At 47.9% G+C, this 21,643-nt stretch overlaps 1 protein-coding gene across 2 annotated transcripts in view; it reads right to left on the reverse strand.

Annotated features, from left to right (window-relative positions):
* The window catches only part of DVL1 (dishevelled segment polarity protein 1), a 173,976-nt gene that overhangs the window by 80,907 nt on the left and 71,426 nt on the right, over positions 1-21,643 (reverse strand). For both annotated transcript variants that reach the window (XM_065421252.1, XM_065421251.1), the window contains exon 2: positions 17,898-17,967. In XM_065421252.1, coding sequence (XP_065277324.1) covers positions 17,898-17,967 — 70 coding nt within the window. The remainder of the gene's footprint in view (positions 1-17,897; positions 17,968-21,643) is intronic.

The raw sequence follows: 21,643 nt of genomic DNA on the forward strand, positions 1-21,643 counted from the left end.
TAATCAATTCAAATGTCCTTTAACCAATTAAAATGCACCCGGCAACCAGAGGCAAAAGCAATTTAATTGAGTGGCTGGGAGGCAGTGATCAAAGTTACCCCGATAATTTGCAGGGGTTAAAACTCAATCCAATCGAATGCCCGTACGGATGCACCCCACTGCCCCAGTCAGCCATCCCACCTGAAAGCTTAACATAGGTACACCATCGACTGATCACTCACATGCACGTAAGTCCTAAGGTCCCATTTGGAGTCAGAGATGTGAATAGTGCACTGGCTTGGGAGTCAGGACACCTGGGTTCTATTCACAGCTAGACCACTGACCTTCTGTGTGACCTCGGGCAAATCACTTCACCTCCCATGCCTCAGTTTCCCACCTCACCCTGTGTCATATTATTTAGACTATAAGTTCTTCAGCGCAGGGACTGTCTCTTGATATGTGTTTGTACTGGGCCTAGCACCACGCTGGCTACTGTAACACAAAGAATGCCTGCCTCCCAGCAGAACCTCTCAACTAGCCCAGGCCTCGAAACGGAGGACGAGATTTGTTAAGTTGACCCACAATTGAGGCCACGGTGCAATGATGGCTGGGTTGGTGGGGGTGTTCCGCAGTGCACTTTACTCTGCATCAATAGTTACTGAGCTCGTCGGGCTGAGAACCTAAACACGCAGCTTCATTAGAAGTCTTATTTAAATCTCTCAGCGCTGCTGTGTGTAATGTTGGAGCGCTTGGCATCTCTGCCCCCTTAAGGACAAGGAGGGAGGGTGATAATAGCGGATGCATAAATACCTAATTAAGAAGAGCCATTAGTCAGGATTTCTGCAGTCAATGCTGTAACTACCACCTCTTGTTGGGGCAGAGAGTCATTATTTCATACGAAGGCATAGCTCTATTGGCTGTCGAAGGCAAAGCCCCAGAGACGTGGCGCATTGTCCCCAGGAGCAGTGGTTCTCAACCAGGGGTACACATACCCCTGGGGGTACGCAGAGGTCTTCCAGGGGACACATCATCAACTCAACTAGATTCTTGCCTAGTTTTACAACAGGCTACATAAAAAGCACTAGCGAAGTCAGTACAAACTACAATTTCATACAGTGACTTGTTTATACTGCTCTGTATACTATACACTGAAATGTAAGTACAATATTTATATTCCAATGGATTTATTTTATAATTGTATGAGAAAATGAGCAATTTTTCAGTACTAGTGTGGCTGTGACACCTTTTTGTTTTTATGTCTGATTTTGTAAGCAAGTCGTTTTGAAGTGAGGTGAAGCTTGGGGGTACACCAGACAAATCAGACTCCTGAAAGGGGTACAGTAGTCTGGAAAGGTTGAGAACCAGTGCCCAGGAGCACTGCCTGTGTGGGCACCGATCCCGCAAATGGATCCAACCATCCGCCTGGATGGAGTCCCATCAAAGGCAAGAGGACTCCACAGAGACATGTGGGTCTGTACAGGCAGATCAGGGACATGGGATTTACTTTAGTGCCTGGGACAGGAGACTGCCCCAAGGACAACCCAAGCTACTCAGCAAACTGTGCTAATGATTCACTAGGCAGTATGCTGTCCTCCAGCCCTGCAAACACCTATTACTGGAGGTTAGCGCTTACTGCTGTCACCAGTCCCTCACTGGGCTCCGGGTCGGGCTCCTAGGAACTAGAGAACAAGCGCGTGCTGCTGCTATCAGAGGAGCTATGCACCTGGAGTTGTCTTTCAGATGATGTGAAACAGAGGCCTGACCACTTGTGGCTAGTTAAGATCCTGTGTCATTTTCATAAGAATAGGACAATTTACCCAGGTATCCTGACCAAATTATAGTTGGAGTAACAACTTCCTTCCTCTTTATATTTCCCCTTCGGTTTCAATAGGAGACGATACATTGGGTAGGCTCAAAATCCACAGGGAAATGTTTCAGCAGGCCCATCTGTATTCAAGGCAGAGGTCTCTCCCACTATGGCATTGAGGGGCAGATGAAAAAACACATGTCCATACATTCTAGTCTAGCTTGATGACTGTCACTGCTGCCATATCCGACCCCCAGTGACTTCAGTGGGGTTTGGGTGAGGCCCCAGCTCTACTACTTGGTCTGTTCAAGAGATCTTTGGTGAAAAGACCATGTCGTCCTCATGCTACTCGGTGCCAAGAGCACTAACAATCATCCCATTTCCTATCAAGAAGTCCCCCGCCAACTTCAGCTCTTTCTCCAGATGTTTTGCAAAATATCTGGCCTCACTTCAAACTATTCTACTTCAAGAACACACTCTTCTCTCCACTCCCTAGCACAAGTCCGGGAAAGCTCTAAAATGTCCTCAGTTGCAAAGCTTGGAGGAGCTCAAGTTAGCATGCCGCTGACTGTGTCTAATAAAACAGAATATCAGCCCGTGATTCCTCAGCCCTGCATCTCCTCTGACATATGGCAGAGGGAAACGGACTATAACAAGGGTCTCTAAAGTGACTGGAGACAGCTGGGCTTCAGCGTTCACAGCCTTAGGGGTCTCCTCACCCCTTGTGCAAGGCATGCAAGTGTAGGCAGGGCCATCTGCTTTTATCAGTAGGAGAACAGCTCCCATCCCCTCCCCACCCCTCCCCAGTGTCTGTTTCACTTCTGTGGCTTGATATCTAGGAGAAAAGAGTCAAAACTAAGCTTTGATCTTTCCAACTAACCCCCATTCTGTGTCCCCAATGACAGTACTGTTAGCATCTGCCTGAGTGACTGGAAGGCCCAAGAAGCCGCCTTCAACTCCTCTTCGGTCTTTGATTTTAACATCCCGGCTGGGTCCAAGCCCCATCCCTTCTCCCTCCCAATTCTAAACTGAAGGCAGGACACAAGAGAGGAGGGTCCGAGAGCACAGGGGACAGGACAGCTAGGATGGGATCATGTGGTTACTTGGAAAAGCACGTGTACAACTGAAATCACACCCCTGAATTAGGGGGTTAGTTTTTGTTGTTTCAAATTTATGTAACTCGCTCCCCAGAGGTGAAACGACAGCCAGGAGATCTGAACGGGAGGTGGGGGTTTGGCAAACAGGCTCAGAGAGGGCCTGCCAAGCACATGGAGAGGACAAAAGTAGGTACTGGGGCCGGCTGGAGTATGAACAGAAACAAGGCCACAGACATAAAGAAGGTTGAGTCCAAGTGATGCAGGATCTTGCAATTGCCAACAAACAGTGGACTCACACAAGGGCCAATTTTCAAGGGCTCCGCACCCACAGCCAGGGAAAGTTCTCAGCAGCTCCCACTCGGGCACGAACGGCCGGATTTCCAAGATGTTCCTGTACCCAACACGCACCCCGGCTGCCGAGCTCTTTGGAAAATGCAGGCTGTGCTGGGGAAGATCAATGCACCGTAGAGCAGAATCTCCTCCTTCTGCTCAGGCTTCACGCATCCAGACCCAGAATATTTCTCCCAGCAAAACGGGCAGGACGTTCAGCCCCCACTGCCAACAGCAGAGGAGCGCGTGAGCTTGTATTCTGACAGGGGAAGAGAAAGGTCCTGCTGTCATTTCTTTTGACAAATTAGAATCAGCTGGAAGCTGCTTGTTTGGATTATTTAGATTCTGCATCCGCTGCCTCAATTATGCACTAAGAGACACTGGCTCTTAGCGACAGATTGTTGAACAATCCCAGGTCTCCTATGCAACCCTGAACGGCACAAGGCTGCATGACTCTACCTGACAAGTGGAACAGCAATTGCCCTGAAATGCAGCATCTGGAAGTGTACATACAAGCGGACAAGCAGTTAGGTCCATTGACAAAGCATTATCTCTTGGCACCTAGATGCTACAGGCGGAGAGAGACCTGGGTATGACATCATTAAGAGCCAATCAGAAATTGGATCCGTCACAAACCAGTTACTCAGCCAATTGTTCTCAGATGTCGCAACGCTTTCCGAAAAACCACGGATAATGGCCAACCCACTGTGTGCGAACTGCTGGCAGAGGCCTTTCGGCTGGTTCTGAATCGGCAGCTCCCCGCAGGCTAGTTCTTTTCCAATTCCCCAACATCAAGGCGAAAGCACTGCAGGAGAAGCTGCAGCAACGCCTGAAGGGGGTGGGGGGGGGTCTGTCTGCCTCCCCCCTCCCACAGCTGCCACTGGCGTTTCCACAGAAAAATCCCCAGCAAGGCCCCAAGCCTGCAGACCCCGGAGCACATGGATAACTTGGCCTGTGTAAGCAGTCCCATTGGCATCAAGGGGAAGTACCCACGCCTCGTGTTGAAGGGTTTACGGGGACTAGGGATCAAGGGAGCCATTTCTTGCAACAGAGCAGCTCAGGGGAATTGGGGTTGGTTGGTTTACATTCAGTTAAAACTTAGGCCTTGTCTAGAGGACCAGTCAGTGCCTGGCAACCTGGGATGTAAATCTACAGTGCCCTAGCAAACCAACTAGCTCTCAGGATCCTGCTAACGCGCATTACGAGTCCCTAGCTCACTTGGAGTCGCTCTGTTTTGAAATGGGACTAGAGCAATGCACAGCAGGGAACTGCTAATGCATGGTAGCAGGGACCACACGCCAGTTTGTGCGCAGCACGCCGGTACACCGTAGCTTTACACCCCAGCTTGCTGTGCACTCAGACGACGTCTACATTTGAGGTGGGATTCCCAGCTCACTTAGATGCACCCAGGCTAGCGCTGCTTGAGCAAGCATGCTAAAAATATTAGCATAGCCACGCGGCAACTAGGGCTAGCCCCCAGAGAATGTACCAAGGGGGTCGGAGTGGGTACATACTCAGGTAGCTAGCTCAAGCCACTCCCGGGGCTGCCCCAGCCACACTGCTCTTTTTAGCACACTGGCTCGAGTGGAACTAGTACATCTACATGAGCTGGGAATCACATGTCCCAGCTCAAATGTGGACACAGTCTAACTGTTAATATAGATAAGTCCTAAAACATATGGATCAAGAATTTCAGTAATGCCTAGTGATTTGATGCACCCTAAAGGGGCCTGATTTTCAGAGGGCAGGTGCTAAGATTTTCTGAAAATGAGGGTCCCTTTAAAGTGTCAAGTTGGGCACCCAAAAATCACCAGCCACTTTGGAAAATCTTGGCCACGAGTCACACAAATCCCTGGTAGAATACTGCAAGATCTGGAGGAATAGAGGGGTGTGGGGAGTCTAGAAACAGACAGAAGAGTATTTGAATAATTGTACTTCATAGCACACTGGGATATATATATTAAAAAGCATCACATCTTCTCAATGTAACTTCCATGCTTCAAAACGTCTTTATAACCTCTTTCAAACATCTGATCAGATACACCAAGTGAGAAACAAAGTTGTTTGCAAACCATGGGAGGTTAGGAATGGAGGTTTGGGAGTTTTCCTGTGTCTAGTTTAAGTTTCAAAGGGTGTACCATGCATGTTAAACTGATTAAGAAGCAGCCTCACCAAAGCGAGAGCCAGATGTCATTTAAAAGTCATGTTGCGAAACAAACGAAGTTGATTTGTGATGTAGCTCACCAAAGGAGGTGGTCACACTTTACCCTCAAATACAGCTGACAAGTCGCATCATGGCTCTGATTAGAATGCTAAATGCAAAATACACCGACACATGCTCATCGCCAGGGGCTCCCACAGAGCGTCCCAGAGGACAGGTTCACGTGAGTGGCGTATACATCAGAGGATCCATTTTCTAATTCCTTCCTATAAATCCAGTAGATAAACACACCCACAAGGGTCCTGATCCAAAGCCCACTGAAGTCAGCAGCAAGATTTCCATTGATTTCAATGGGCTTTGGATCAGGCCCCAATCCATCTTTCATGCAACTGTCATTGCCCTATGAGCCGCTAATGTATTCATGACAGATGAACGGCTACACCAGTCCGCGCCTGCTGCCTCCTGTTCACTCACGTGCACTCTGATCCCGTGAGACTGGGGCTTGCCGTAGCCTAAGCGCCACAGACGGGATAAAGCACCAGTTACGAAAGCCTGAAATACCAGTAGCTTGGCCTCCTGGGTTCTAGCCAGGATAGAATCACTGCTAGGACAAGAATCCGTTCTTTGGTGGCTGGGGCTTGAACTGTTTGGCAGGTTGTCCCTGAACTTGTGCTGCTACGGATATAGAGATCACGTCCCCCCCCGGAGTCGCTCCCAGGCCTGCAAATGGGCTGCAGTGAAATACATTTTTGTAACAATAAATATACAGGTATTTCACCCAACAGCTCCAGATGGCGGGGATTGGCAGAGGGGCAGAGTACCCAGATTATACTCACCTGCTCATCAGCCCCCGCCCTCCCCCATCAACAGCTCAGCTCCTGTCACTATTGGAGAGAAGGTAGGTCTGTCTGCCCCACTTCCATTCCCGACCTCTGGGGAATGGAATCTTCTGACCCCTCCGAAAGGTCCAATTCTCTTCTCACGTCCATGCAGGACAGGAGGAGCGACTAGCATCAATGCAAAACTGGTGAGAGAGCAGAATCCAGCCTTACGATTTTGCCTACCCTTGCACTTTTTCTCATGCCGCTCTGCCAATTCAGTTCAGTCCTGCTCTGCAGAGAAATCTATTCCCCCACCCACCTGGTACCTTGTGGTTCTTGCAGGGGTAGGGGGAAATCTTTCTACTCAGAGTTTGCTTGTTGGCTCTGGATTGAGGCCTGTAGCAGAACGGTCTCTTGTGATAAAATCCAGCCGGACTCCTGGCCTCTGCTCTTCATCCGTCACTTCGTTCAGCAGCCATGCATTTGGTCAGGAAGATGGGCTTACAGTTAAGGCACTAGCCTGGGACTCAGGAGATCAGAGATCGACTCCCACCCCTGCCACGAACTGTCTGTGACTCTGGGCAAATCACTCCACCCCTCCACCTCTGTGCCCCAATTATAAAATGGAGATAATGGTCCCATTGTCGGCTGTGCTCATTTGAGCTGGAAGCTCTTCAGGGCAGGGCCTGTCTCTTGCTGTGCATTCGTGCAGATGAAAGACTGGCATGCAATTTAATATTATTAACATTTATACTGTGCTAGTGCCTAAAGGCCAACCAGGTTGGGCCCCACTGAGTAGGTGCGTTAGAAATCTAGAATGACAGGCCCAAATCACTTACAGTCTAAAAAAAAAAAAAAAAACCCATAAGATGCAACAAGTGGATGAGACAAACAAGCAGGCCAAGGCAGGGATGGAGGAGGTGGGACGACAAACATAATAGGAGGCCACGCAATTGTTAGCCAATCAGAAGCGGCGATTGTGACTCGCCACTCGCGGGTATAAATGAAGGAAGTTCCAAAGCTAGGGGAAACAAGCAACAGCTGAAGGGTTGCAAAGCCTCTTTTTAAAGTTATCGCCTATGGAAACCAGTCCAGCATGTGACACCAAGATCAAAGCTCCTGCCGATTACAAATATAATGATTCAGATGTTATTAAAAAAAGACGAAACTCAGAACTTTCTAAATGTCACTCGTCTTTTAACTTCAAAGCGTCGGTAATTGCTGCACCAGCCTCTGGAGAAAGATAGGAGGGGACTACTAAGCCACATCACGTATGCCGAATGCTCCAGTTTTTAAACAGTCTGCCAGGATGTGGAATGTGTACATACACACACACACACACACACACACACACACACACACACACACACACACACACACACACACACACAAGAATTACAGTGGAAGAGCCCAGTTATCACAACTGACTCAGTGAGACATTCAAGGCGTTTGCTGTAGGTAGGCTTGGCAGAGTACCTTTTTTTTTAAAAATAATTTTTTAAATAATTTCAATAGATGTTTATTTTTAAGCATTTGTTTTCTATTTTTATTGATTTAAATGTTCACATTTGCACAAAGTGATGGGCTTTAAGCATTTTTTTATTTTTATCAATTTCAATTTTCCGTTGTGAGAAATGGGGGGGGGGGGGGAAATCAGACAATTTAATGACAGCAGACAGATTCAAAAAGGTAACGCTTTATAACTATTAAAACACAAAATTGTCAGCATCACATGTCAAAATATATAAGCTAAATGTCCTTAAATCAAACGCTAACAAGTTTACGAGCAGCGTTTTTCTTACTTTGCGTGTCTGTAAATTTCGATCATCATGGATGGAAATACATTATCAGCGCGTGCGTGCACGATGAAATTGACGTTTACCGACATTTACCAATAAACATCTAATCCTTCCAAACCTAGCTATAGGCAGCCACGTGATTTAAACAGCAAAGGAAACAAAGGCAGCTCAAATCCATTGTGTGGGAAGCCAGGTACTGGAGTAGGTCATGCTGAAAAACATCCTTATTCCAAAAGAGAAGGTTGTAACCAGGCTAGGTCTGAAATGCACGGATGCAATTATCTATTCAGTTCAAGTGACTGGGATATTAAAAGGTTCCAAACTGTGAACAATTAATTTACAGTAAGATTAACATAAACCTCCTCCAATAATTAGCGGGAAGGAGAGGCAGATAAGCATTACAATTTTATGGGTGTTAATGCGAAAAAAGTAATTTGCAATTGGTAATGCAGGTCAGGCACAGATGTTTCCGCTGATAATTCAGCACAGTCAACCGCAGCGCGTGTCAACATCATTGTCTGCAAAAGGGTGTTGTAAACAATCGGTAAGAGGAGGGCTACAAACTGAATCCTAGCTAGTGGGACACGCACAAAAACGTAGAGACGAGTTTATGGATGCTGGGTGGTTCTCAGTCTTTTGAGGCAAATGATAGTTTACATTGCCTGCACCAACCAGTGCCCATTGCCTTCTGTTCAGTTGCTCATACTTACCTCTCGTGGAAACTGTTTGCTTGATAATGAATTACAACGTACACAGCTGAATGGCAGCTAGGGTGACCAGACAGCAAGTGTGAAAAATCACTGGACAGGGGTTAGAGGGTAATAGGAGCCTATATAAGAAAAGGACCCAAAAATCAGAACTGTCCCTATAAAATCAGGACATCTGGTCACCCTAATGGCAGCTAGACAGTGGTGTGTACAACGGGCCAAGAACAGACTCAACACTAATAACATGGAGAATGGGAGACTAGTGTACTTGTTGCAAAAGGCTTGGCAATACCACTGGTTTGGAACAGCTGATGTAGGGCATCCATTTGCTTGTGCTTTTTGATCTTTGCAATACTAATGTGATCTCTAACCTTCCAGATTTGGTTTCTGTGACTCCGCAACCAAACTGACCCTCGGCATTAAGAGCATTGTCCTGAGCGCCAGCCCAGGGAAGACTTCTGCTCCATCACCTGATGAATCTCATTTCATCTAGGGAAGAACAGACAAACAAAGCCAACGTTCTTCCTGGAAAAGTGAAACAAGCGACCAAGAAAGGAGCATTGTCTGGCTCGGAGGAGCTAAGCCGTGGACACAAATCTCCAGATGAGAAATTACCTCTTCCCTGATTTCATAAGCATTAGCCCAGATCACGGCATTACAAGTATCAGGAACACCAAGAGCGGCAGAAAGGTGGTGAATACCTCATCATAGTAACATTTAGCACTTATTAGCAGGCCTTGGTAAGGGGATGATGACAAGCAACGTAACAATAAAACAATTTACAAAGACTAATCCAAACTAGCCAACTGCAAGACGATCAGAAGCAGCATAATCTACAGCTCTTCAGCGGGGCTTTACTTTATCAGCACATGGAATGGAAGAAAAGTTTGGAACAGTCAGGGCTTCTCTACAGTTAGAAATTGACCAAAATAGCTATTCTGAAGTAGTTATAAATCCACCTGTGGACATTCTTATGGCAGAATCAGAGTGCCTTTTCCCAATTTAATGTAATCCACTGGATTCTGGGATAAATATTCGGAAATCAGTGTTTTGGAAAATGTTCAAGTATAGACTAGCCCTTAGGGATGAGCATCCCCCTAAAAGGTTTGGCGTGTGAGCATCCCCCTAAAAGGTTTGGCGTGTGAGTTCAGAGGAGTCATGCACAGCCCAGATCCGGTAAGGCTGGTTAGATCCTTACAGGCCCAGACGAAAATAAGGATCTTCCCAGGGAGTTTCAGTCACTTAAGAAGTTTGACATCAATGCAGGAAACTGTCTCAGAAATGAAGAGACAACATTTCTCTGAGCTGCAAATGCTGTTCTTCACAAGAGGTTCCTTTTCCAAGGAGTTTGATTCTTAAGGGTTGGTTTTGTGACGTCTTCCTTAAAAACCCATCTTTCTACATGACCTTCCAGGAGACCTTTCAGCTGTTTACATATCCAAAGAGCTGTATAAACACACGAGCTAATTAATACTAATTAATCCTCATGTTGAGAAATACTATGCCATCAAGTAATTAGAAACTGTTTCATAACATGCTTGCACAAAGCAGGGGGCAAAGTTAAATTCAGCATTTCCTACTGGAACCTGCAGCCTTAAAGCTCCTTTCGTGTAATTTTCCATGGAATACCCCCATGTACAAGCACAGAACAAAGGGCGAAGGCCCTGATCCTGCAGTAAGTTCCTTGCATCGCAGGTTTTCTCCGCATGGAGCTCTGCAGGATTGGAACCTTGCTGTAAAAAGCAGCGCTACTACATCTGTAACACCACCATCTGGGGAGAATACCTCAGCTTCTCCCTTTAAGGAGACTCCACATTTTGCACTGCTCAAAAGGTCCTACTGCATTTTTGCTCTAGGGCTGAGAAGTGCAGCCATTGCAAACCATCTGTGTCGGGAAAGCGGAGACTCCTATAATTCACAGATCCGGAGGCCTGCACTTCTCTGAATGGATGGCTACATGAAACAGTACAACCAGGGTAACACTAATATTCCTCACCTTGTCAATAAAGGGAGACCAAATGCAGTTAGGGGGCCACTCCAGACTTCCTCCTGTCAGGCATGACGAAGGGGTTTCCCAGTCCCCACCCAGTTGTGACTCATGAATTTTATGAAATTGATTAAATGGTCGCCGCCCACCACGTGTTGATCCGTTTCCTCTCCCATCACACACACACTCCCTGCTCCCACCGAAGTCAACGGCACGGGACAAGGCTCACTGGGCTTATAGGAGGCATTGGGCCTGATTCTGCACCACTGAAATCAATGGGAATTTTCCCATTGACTTCACTCGGAGTGGAGAACACTCAGCACCTCCCAGGATTGGGCCCTCCGTATTTAACAGCCACCTCTGAATGCCACCGTTGTAACAAAGTTAATGAACACGCTACCTCTGTCAGCAGAAAAAGAGAACACACGGCCGGCGCTGACATTTTTGATGAGCCCAATTAAAACGTAAAGCTTTTGAGGTTTGTTTCTCTCTTTTCAAGTACATCTTGACGTCTGAATCGTTGGAGACTTGGGTTCTGGTAAGTTTTTTTCAATGAGCCTTTAGACAGTTTCATTTCAATGAGCCACAGCGTTTCTCCTTCACGTTCCCGTGCTGCTAACAATGATCCCATTAGACGGTTAAAAAATATAAATAAATATATATATATCTCAAACGTTACGCTCAAAAAATTCACTCATCCTTCAAGGAGTCCTTCTGGTTGCGAGGCTCCCGTTTAAGAAAGGGGAAAGATGACCTTATGATTAGGAGCTGGGTTGGGATACAGGAGAGCTGGGTTCAAATCACAGAGGTGCCTGCTGTCACACCAGGCAAGTCACTTCCCTCTCGTGCCTCAGTTTCCTACTTGGAAAATAGGGATTGGCTTCCTTTGTCTTGTACCTATTTAGATTGCAAGCTTTGGGGGCGGAAGAGTCTCTTACTACGTATCTGTACAGCGCCTAGCACCGGGGGGCCCTGATCTTGGCCAAGGGCTCTAGGAGCAACCATAATATAAATAGCAGCAGCTTTCCTTTCATGTAGGAATGGGTGGGAAAAACTGGAATAAGGCAGAAACCCCTGGATTATCCATTCTTGCAGGTCTGGAAAGTGGCCAGCACCCTGTACTTAAACTAAATCATAATTAATAAAAAAAACTGAGGCTCTTAAAAAGATGCATTTCAGAGACTTTGGGATTCCACTGGGATTTTTTAAAAAAACATATGTAAAAATATGTAACATCACTCATCTCTTACTGTTCATGTGTAGATCTCAATGCACTTTGCAAAATAAACCAAATATCGTGATCCCCATTTTACAGATGGGAAGACAGAGGCACACAGCCAGGAAGTGACCTGTCCATTGTCACAAAGCAGGTCATTGACAGAGCTGGGAATGGAACTCGAGACTCCTGAGTCCAAGTCTCACCCCCTTATCCACCGCCCAAGTAAATGGGTTTTTGTAACAGCAACAAACAGCAGCAGGGGAACAATCAAAGTCCCTTTAAGCCTTAGTATGGAGAAATGGATTTTCCGACAGCCCAAAATATAACTATCTTTGCAATAATGTCAGTTCTGCACAGGAGGGCTAGCACAGTGCAATCACCAAACTGGCTGGCTTAGACTAAATCAGAAACTCGTCCCACTGCCAGAGCAAAACTAGGGATCTCCCACCCGTCGTACACTAAATCGCACACATAACTGCTTCCGAAACAGCAAGGGAATTTAGGTTAGATAAAAATAAACCCCACGGAGATAGCGAATGTGTTGGAAAGGATAAGGGCCCGGCCCAGCGGTGCGGAAGGCTGCTTGAACATCAGCCTGTTTGCATAAATGCTTTTCAGTTCAGCAGCTTAAATTGGGGGAATGGCGCCGAGCGGCAGGTATGGCCTTCGGGTCACTCCTCATGAGCAGGGCACGGAGAACTGAGAAGGAGCTCGTAGGGTTTGGCTTGTTCTTCTCCCATTCGGCAAGTCGCTAGTCACTTCCATCCCTCGCAGGCCATAGTAGTAGCCATCATCCTGGGCATTTCTGGGGCCCCTTTCACCCGAGCGCTTTGCTCCCTTTGTTAATACACTGCACAAACACCCCTGTTGTCAAGAAACTTGCAGCAGGGCCTGGTCCCCCGGCACTGGGCTGCAATGCAGCACCACTGGCTGCAAGACTGAGGAGAACGCAGCACAACTAAAACTTCAGGGGCAAGGGGGGGTGAGCAGCACGTAATCCAACCAACTGCCATGTAAACGTGGCACAGTGGTTGAAGCCTCTTACTATGGGGAAGAAGTTTACGGGGCCTTTAACTACCTCCAGTTTTCAGGTTGCTCAGTTTTAACAGCTCAGCCAAAAGAAGGGACCTCCAGCCTGGCAGTGTCAATTAACACAAAAGAGTTCAGGACCCACTCCGAGAGAAGAGCACCGCCATCAGCCACTCAGATACCACAGTGATGGATCCGGTCCTGGAACAGAGCTCCTGTGGTACCGAGATGTCTCCAGTCTGTCTCTAGCCTGACTCTGCTGGCCTTGGGAGGTCTGACTGGATCGTCAGTATTTATTCAATGTTGGTTTTATTCTCCAGTGCAAAAAACACGCTTGAAAACAGGAACAGTTTAGGGTGACCGTGTGTCCGGTTTTCGACCGGAACGCTCAGTCGAAAAGGGACCCTGGTGGCTCCAGTCAGCACCGCCGACCGGGCCGTTAAAAGTCCAGTTGGTGGTGCTGTGGAGCTAAGGCAGGCTAGTCCCTACCTGTCCTGGCACCGCGCTGCACCCCAAAAGCGGCCAGCAGATCCAGCTCCTAGGTTGGGGGGGGGAAGGAGAGAGCCACGGGGCTCTGCACACTGCCCCTACCCCGAGCACTGGCTTCTCATTCGCACCGGTTCCCAGACAATGGGAGTTGCAGGGGTGGTGCCTGCGGGCGAGAGCAGCACACAGAGCTGCCTGCCGCGCCTCCGCCTAGGAGCTGGACCTGCTGGCTGCCTCCAGGGTGCCTGCCTTAGCCACCCCGCTGCGTCGCTGACTGGGAGCCGCCAGAGGTAAGCCCATGCCCCAACCCCCCTGAAACCCAGAGCCCCCTCCTGCACCCCAACCCCCCCATCCCAGAGCCTGCACCCCCAGAGCCCCCTCCCACATCCTGAACCCCTCTGCCCCAAACCCCTCATCCCTGGCCCCACCCCAGAGCCCACATCCCCAGATAGAGCCCTCACCCCCCTGCCTCAACCTGCAGCCCCCCCCCCCCCACACACACACACTCTGAACTCATCTCCAGCTCCACCCCAGAGCCCGCACCCCCAGCTGGAGCCCTCACCCCCTCCCATACCCCAACCCCCTGCCCCAGGCCAGGGCCCCCTCCCACCCCCTGAATCCCTCTGCCCCACCCCCCAGCCTGGAGCCCCCTCCTGCACCCCAAACGCCTCAACCCCAGCCCCACCCCAGAGCCCACACCCCCAGCTGGAGCCCCACCCCCTCCCATACCCCAATCCCCTGCCCCAGCCCAGAGCCCCCTCCTGCACCCTGAACCCCTCATTTCTGGCCCCACCCCAGAGCCTGAACCCTCAGTTAGAGCCCTCACCCCCTCCCACACCCCAGCCCCATGAAAGTGAGTGAGGGTGGGGGAGGGCAAGCCACCGAGGGAGGGGGAATGTAGTGAGCAGGGGGCAGGGCCTTGGGGAAGTGGGGGGGGGGGCTTGAGTGTTCCGTTTTGTGCAATTAGAAAGTTGGCAACCCTAGTTACTTTGTCCATGTAGCAAACATGGAGATTTCTCCCTCGGTTCTGAAGGCAGATATTTAAATGGTCCCTTCTTGCTTGACTACTCCCTTGATTCCTTGGTAGTATCAAGGATTTGTACCAGCACACTTCTGGGAATAGTAGTTGAGCTTTTCAAAGCCATCTAAGGGCTTTAGCTACCTAAATCCTTTAGTCAGCTTTGAAAGAGCCCAGCGTCTATTAGTCATCTACTGCTGCAGGGCCACAAGGACGGAACACAAAGCAAGCTGCGTAGGACCTATATAAATAGCTTTTTAAATAAACATTTCTCAGTGACAAAGTGCTGGGTTGTATTTTTCTTTTATAGGACTATTTAAAACCTGGGGAACATTCCCACTTTGGGCTATAGCCATTTTAACATTCAAGATTCCGATTCAGCAAAGCTTTTGAGCAGACGCTTAATGCTAAAACACAGGTTTAAGCGCTTTGCTGAACACAGGTGGACTTAACCCTAAGCCTGTGCTTTGCCGAAGTGGGGCTAGAGAATTGTTGTGACGATACTGTTTAAAATGCGTGTCCCTTTTAAAGCAGGCGAGAAAGATAATACTGTAGAGTACAGCTGAGACAAATTCGTCTACAGGCCCAATCCTGCTCTCGCTAAAGAGAACAGTAAAAATCAGCTGCACTCAGAGCAGTCTCAGGCCCAATATGAACGTGTTTCTCACAGCCACGCATGAAGTTCTGTATCTGTTGACTCAGACGCACAAGTATGTCATAAACAACCTCCCACCCCCAAACGGACTGACGTTTAAAAACACATTGCACTTTCCTTCTACGGCGTACAGCACATGTGCATCCTACTGCAGGCTACAACATGTCACCCAGGTTTCCTTTGACAGCCAAAGCGCGTGTAGTCACATCTTCCAGCAGACGGGCCCAGCCACTTTCCCAGCAGCCCAGCGAGGTTTGGTACAATGCCGAGACAGGTTTCCTCAGCAGCGTTTCTGGTGAGACGACGGAGGTACTGAAATATTTTTAGGCCCCCCGTGCTCTCTGTGGGGCAGGAGAAGTATATCTATGGGCCGGATCCTCAGTTGGCATAAAAGTCAGCATGGCTCGGTTGAAAGCAATGGAGCTCAGCTGAGGATCTTGTCCCATACACCAGAGGGTTACAAAGTCAATCCCCACAGAGCTAACTGCACACGGCAGACAGCATATGCACCCTTACAGTTATGGCTGGGTCCAGATGAACCTATCTGCTTGGATTTTCCCCACTAAATAACCCTAGAATATTTATTTATTTATTTATTTTTACTACTTATTGGCCGTGGGCCATCCTGCAGACACTGGCTACCTACCAGCCCCCTTGACTACTAGCCCCCCCCAGACTGTAGAAACAAATTTCACTGATCTTGCTTTCAGTGGTGAATGCTACGCTTGGTGATTCCAATCAGACACACCTGTCAAAGCCAAGGCCCTAACATGATGTTCATGCCCTGCATTTAGGTGCTCAGAACGGTGCATAGGGGCAAATGGACATCACTCAAGTCCACCTTAAGCCCTATTTTGGAGGCTTGAGTCATGCACAGACCTTGTGCCAGCCCCGTGTACAGGGGTGATTAGTATCCCTACTTCCAGAGTTCAGTATCCAAATGCAGGCTTTGGACATCCCAGCAAGGGGCCTACATTTGAAAACTGTGCTCCTCATTATGCAATCAGGTATTAAAATTGCAGGCAGACTCTTACGCAATCATTAGTAGTCTCATCTTCTGCTGGGTACCAATAAAAGGGTATCGGATGTTTCTCTCAGACTGAATAGTCTCAGAGGATAGTAAACGGACATTGGTTTGCTAGATCCTTTTTGCCGTAAAAAGAAAAATCCCACAAAGCTGAAGGCTCAAAAGAGCCCCTCTCCGGCGGCTAACGGCACGTTCCTCCATGATCACCCACCCCGGAGACTTATAAACCTGTAGCCAATTGCAGCAATATCCTCATCAAATGGCCTAACTCAACACAACACAGTTCTGGCATCTACACTGCCAAGCTAATCCCCAGCGGGCCTCTGTAGCACATTGATTAAGAGAAACACAGAAAAGGAGAAAGAATGCGAGGTGTGTGGACTGAGTGATAGGGCACTGGATTGGGACTCAGGAGATCTGGGGTCTATTTCCAGTTCTGCCACTGATCTGCTCTATATCTCTGGGAAAGCCACTTCACCCTCTGATGCTCTCCCTTCCTACCCTCTGCCTGTCTTGTCTATTAAGACTCTAAGCTCTTTCGGGCACGGACCATCTCTTACTCTGTGTATGTAGGTGTATGCGTTGTGCTTAGGACGATGGGGCCCAAATCTTGTCTGATACCACCAGGCACAACCATAAAACAAATAAAAAATAATATATTTGAATGAAAAATGATCTTCCAGATCAATGGATATCAAAGCAGGCTTAAAACTGACCCCTCCAAAAAATCAGACAGACTGACTTACTCAGCAGAACTCTGCCTATTGTTAGTCACGTACCATGGACAAAAGGATGCACCCATTCTTTTGTTATGCCACCACATTTCACATTTATCCCTCTCCTATGAATTATACAACATTTACTCCAGAGCTCTACATGCAAATTCACTCTGATGCTTTCTTTGGAGGATGGGACATAAAGTGTTACAAAATTCCTTGACCATTTTTGAAGTTCTCGTGCAGCAAAAATAAGTTTAATTTCTTTTCTCCTCCACACACACTTGTGGACCTCGAAATATTCCAAAATAAATTGGGGGTTGGTGGGGAAAACAGATTTGCAGATCACAGGGCTTTGAGCAAAGGTACAATAAAAAACAATCAGTATGCATTTGTGCAGTTTGCAGTCTCAGGCAAAAGAGAGATCCTCATAAATTGAATTAAGTCTTTCCACTGACAATCTGGATGCTTCTGGAAATAAGAACTACATGCAAATAGCTTATAATTTAAGAGTGATACAGTATTTTCAATTATAGGTATTTAGATGCATCATAAACAGCCTGATTTTTACAGTGGAGAATGCTATTGGGGTCAATTGAGTTCCTAGACACCCTGCACTTTTGAAAATCAGGCCATTAATCTAAATGCCCAACTCAGCCCCCTGTTTTTGAAAATCGTGGCCTAAATAAAGAAACGTACCCACTCAATTCTACTTACTTAGTCTGGGCCCAATTCTACAAAGATAATGTACATAGGTAACTATATTCAAGCAAGTAGTCCCACTGGTATCTGTGGGATCACTCATGTTCGTAAAGCTATTCACACGTGAATATGCATGATCACGCCCTTACAAAGGCACAAATTCTTAAAAGGCAGAGTTTGAGTCAGTACCACAAACTAGAGAGTATTGGATGGGGGAGAGAAACTCCTGCACTCTCACATAATCTGAGTTTGTTCATAGGCATGAGGCCAGTAATTCCCCGCTGTACTCACATACCAGCTAAATCTAGATCCAAGCCACCGCGCAGCACACGTACACAGACACACAGACCAACCTACCCAGGACACCACTCTTCCATTGAAGCACGGTAGCTTTGCATTGTCATCCGAGATCTCCTCCTTCACCACCCTGAAAAATAAAACCATCAAGAGCTTGTATCAACATCAGATCCAGGTGGGCAGCGTTTAACAGGTTCTAATCTGTGACATCAAGACAGTTCTTTGCTCTGATCATCTCAACGTAGCACAGAGACCATAAACTGTAAGTAATGCTCCAGTCCTTTAGAGGGCATAATTGTACTCCTATGCTTTTTGTTCTGTTCATCTCCTAAGGTATCTAGTCCTATAGAGGGAATGCTGCTGGTTCTGATGCATTTCCTGTTCAATTACTCTGCATGCCATAAATTTCATCCAGAAGAGGGTTATTCATCTACTGGACAAAAAATGCTGGCCAGGTCAGTGAATGGGTCTGGTGGGCAAGCTGTCAACTCCCCTCTGGCTATGGAGTCCAGGATGTTCAGAAGTGAAGTCTCAGTAAATGTTATTTCAGCTGGGGACTTTTCATCTTAGTGATTGTTGAATCTGGGAAAAAGGCCAATATGAGCATCAAGATGCGACTGCCACCGGTTATAAACATATCTCAGTAGGTTTGCAAAGGGCTAGACACACATTTTAGTTATAGTTGTTTTTTTGAGAACCAGAAGCACCAAGCAGGATCCTGTATAAAGAGGTAGATTCAAAGCCCACTGAAGTCTTTTCACTGACTTCAAAGTGCTTTGGATCAAGCTCATAGAGAGAACACCAGATTCATTTCACATAGGCCACCAACCAGATAACAGTGTATCAACTTCCAGTTACTACTTACACTACAACCTGGAAGTAAAAGCTACTCCAGTATCAAATCTCTGTACGTTGCCTGTACTACCCCCTTGCTGCACCCTGCAGCTGTTCCTACAATTGAAGACAGAAAGTTATGAACACTGACCATTCGTTTTTTTCACTTTTCTTGATCTGTCCAAGTTATATACAAAAAACGGAATGTGTATGAAAAAGACACAGCCGAGATCAACAGACTCCAGGTCTCTGGAAGGACTTCAGATGGGAACTCGGTGCAGGCAGAAGTGGCAGAATCAGGCCCAGAGGTGGTGGGATCCTAATGATTTTAACATCAGTAAGTCTCCAGCACTGTACTGGTCAAGCCCCCTCTAGAGGGTAGGAGAAAGAGTGCAGAGGGAAAGAACAGAAAGGAAGCAGGTGGAGGAAGGGTGTGAGGGGTACAGCTGTTACAGCTAATGATAAAGGAAAGCAATGCACCATGTGTTGGGTCACATTTCTCTCTTGTTTTACAACCCAGTTCTTCACATCATCTGAAAACAGCAGGTGGAGCGTGATCAGCAGTGACTGTCCATCTGCCAGAGGGAACGGCAGTCATTTTCTTAACTCTGGCATCTCACTCCTGCCTTGCCATTCCAGGACAGCCTCTAGGCGCTAACCCAGGTCAGGGCTCTATTGTGCTAGGTGCTGCTCGCACACAGACCGTTCACACTGAACGCCTCACAATCTGGATGGACAAGCCAGAGGAAGTTCTTAAATCCCAGTCTGTGAAATGGGGATAATAGACTAATCTTAAAGGACTCCCCTGAGGTCACACAGGTAAGTTTGAAGCAGAGCTGGGCTTTGAACTCAGACCTTCTGCAGCACCACAGTCCAGCCCCTTTGCCCCAAGGCCATCCCTTCCCCTTAATTCAAGCACCCTTCACTCCACTCTTGGATCATCATTTTTCTCTTGCCGCTAATAAAGTTTTCTGGCTTTCCCCCCGCCCCATTCCCTTTTCTGAAGTGTTCACAAAGCTGCGGCCTGCCCCAAGGGGGATATGGATGAGCGCCAAGGTGCAGCTGTAGCTTGGAGTTCTTTTCCCTTGCAGAAGTGTGATGCCAAAGCTGTGTGATCTTCAGAAGGAGACAAATGAGGAGTTATTGTTAATCAGCTGCATGCAGCTCCAAAAATGCCAGGGAGCAGAACGGAGCATTGCCCCATCTCGCAGGCTGCTGCGGGCAGCAGCCGGAACCACAGAGGCTGTGCAGTGGGAGAGATATTACCCTTCAGCTCCTCATTCTGCTAACAGCACGGGCTGGCACAAGAACAAAGGTAAGATCCCAGCTCTGAAGGGGTCAATATTTCATTTATTTTCGGAGGTCCAATTCAAGCATCTCAACTCCCAAAGGAGGAGCGGCATCGCCGTATGCCATGCCAGCTACGTAGGAAGGAGGCGCATATGTTTGCTAGCAAGAGATGAAGCGTGTCAATTTTGTTTTCCACGGGACAGCCTCTAGTTTGCTTTCTTAAAGACACCCCACTCTCTGAACTAAAAAACCCTCCTCCCCCAAAAGCTTCCTCTAAAAGGAGCAACCCAGCTCGCTTTCACAGAACGTTTATTTCCATGTCGTTTGATTGCTGCTTTATAGCTGTGTAATAAAACAGCAGCAAACCTTGGACATCTGTTAACCAAAAAGGGGACTTGACTCATCTATTTGTCTTCCCAGAGCTTCTGACATCCATCCTCCCACCCAGCGATCCGCTCTACAGAAGGCGCGCTTTGCTAGTGGGAAGGCAGGCTCAGAACAGCTCCTAGGCTCATGCCTGCTTGAACAAATGCCTCTTCCGTGTGGGACCACATGCCTTGACCGCTGCAATCTCTCCCTCCTCTCTCTTTCAGCCTGTCTAAGCTCCAGCTGCCCAGCTCCATTTCCACTCCTGATGTCAGTCAGGATCTCCCCACTTTCTTGCGCCTTTATCCCAGTTTTGTCCTGCCTCGGCTGGCCCTCATCTCCACCTGCAGCCACCTTTGCTCTGCCCCAGTAACAGTCAGTCCCCCCACCCTCTCTGGCTCGCTGCCTGCTCCATTTCTGCTCCATGGTCGGCTACCAGGGAAAGGAGTTTTGTGTTTGAAGAAAGGATTTGAATGAACAGAAGGAGATGGGACAATATTATACCAGGGCAGAGGATCCCGTGTGGTTTCAATGTACCAGTGGGGAGAGGGGTTGTGCCAGGACTAAGGGATCTGGAGCAAGGCCCTCAGGATCCATTGCTACAGGGATTCACCTCACAGAGAGGATGCGGTAGGGCTGCTGTTCCTCCTCCATCCCCCCACATGCACCCTTGCAGTACGCAGCCCAGCTACTCGGACGAGGCTCCTGCGCCCTGTTCATCTTTGCACAGTTTGGCCATGTTGCAATCATGCATCAGAATCACAATGATCAGGAGTCACGTGACTGCAGGTCATAACATATGGAAATTGGCCATGAAAAAAAAAAAAAGCCCCCAAAACCAGATGCACGCCTATTCCCCCACCCCCCGCCCCGCTCCCCAGATACACACCCCACAGGGAAGAACCCAAAGCAATAATCAGAGAGGGGCCCAAGCTGCAAACTTCAAATCCAAGGCAGGGTTGGAATTTCCAACACCCCAAGGTTCAGAGCACAGAACGTGGCCCTGGATTTGATTCAGGCCCATCTAGAACAGTTATAATTCATTAGACCAACAGCAGGCCAAATTCACCCCACCACAATCTCTTTGCAGTTCATGGAGGTGTACTAGCTATGCATTTGGCCCTATGAGATCTAGTCACACGGGCTAGCACCACTCTGCAAGAGCATCAGCATTTAAAAGCACGAGGTGACAGTATAGCAACTGTCATCCCAACATCCTTTACAAACAGGAACGATTCCAGCCACCTCTGGCATGCGGCACAACAGTTGTTTAACAGCAGGCAGGAACACTTCATGGTACTTTGGGGAAGAAAGTG

Source organism: Emys orbicularis, chromosome 22 (assembly GCF_028017835.1).
Source record: "Emys orbicularis isolate rEmyOrb1 chromosome 22, rEmyOrb1.hap1, whole genome shotgun sequence".
NCBI lineage: Eukaryota > Metazoa > Chordata > Testudines > Emydidae > Emys > Emys orbicularis.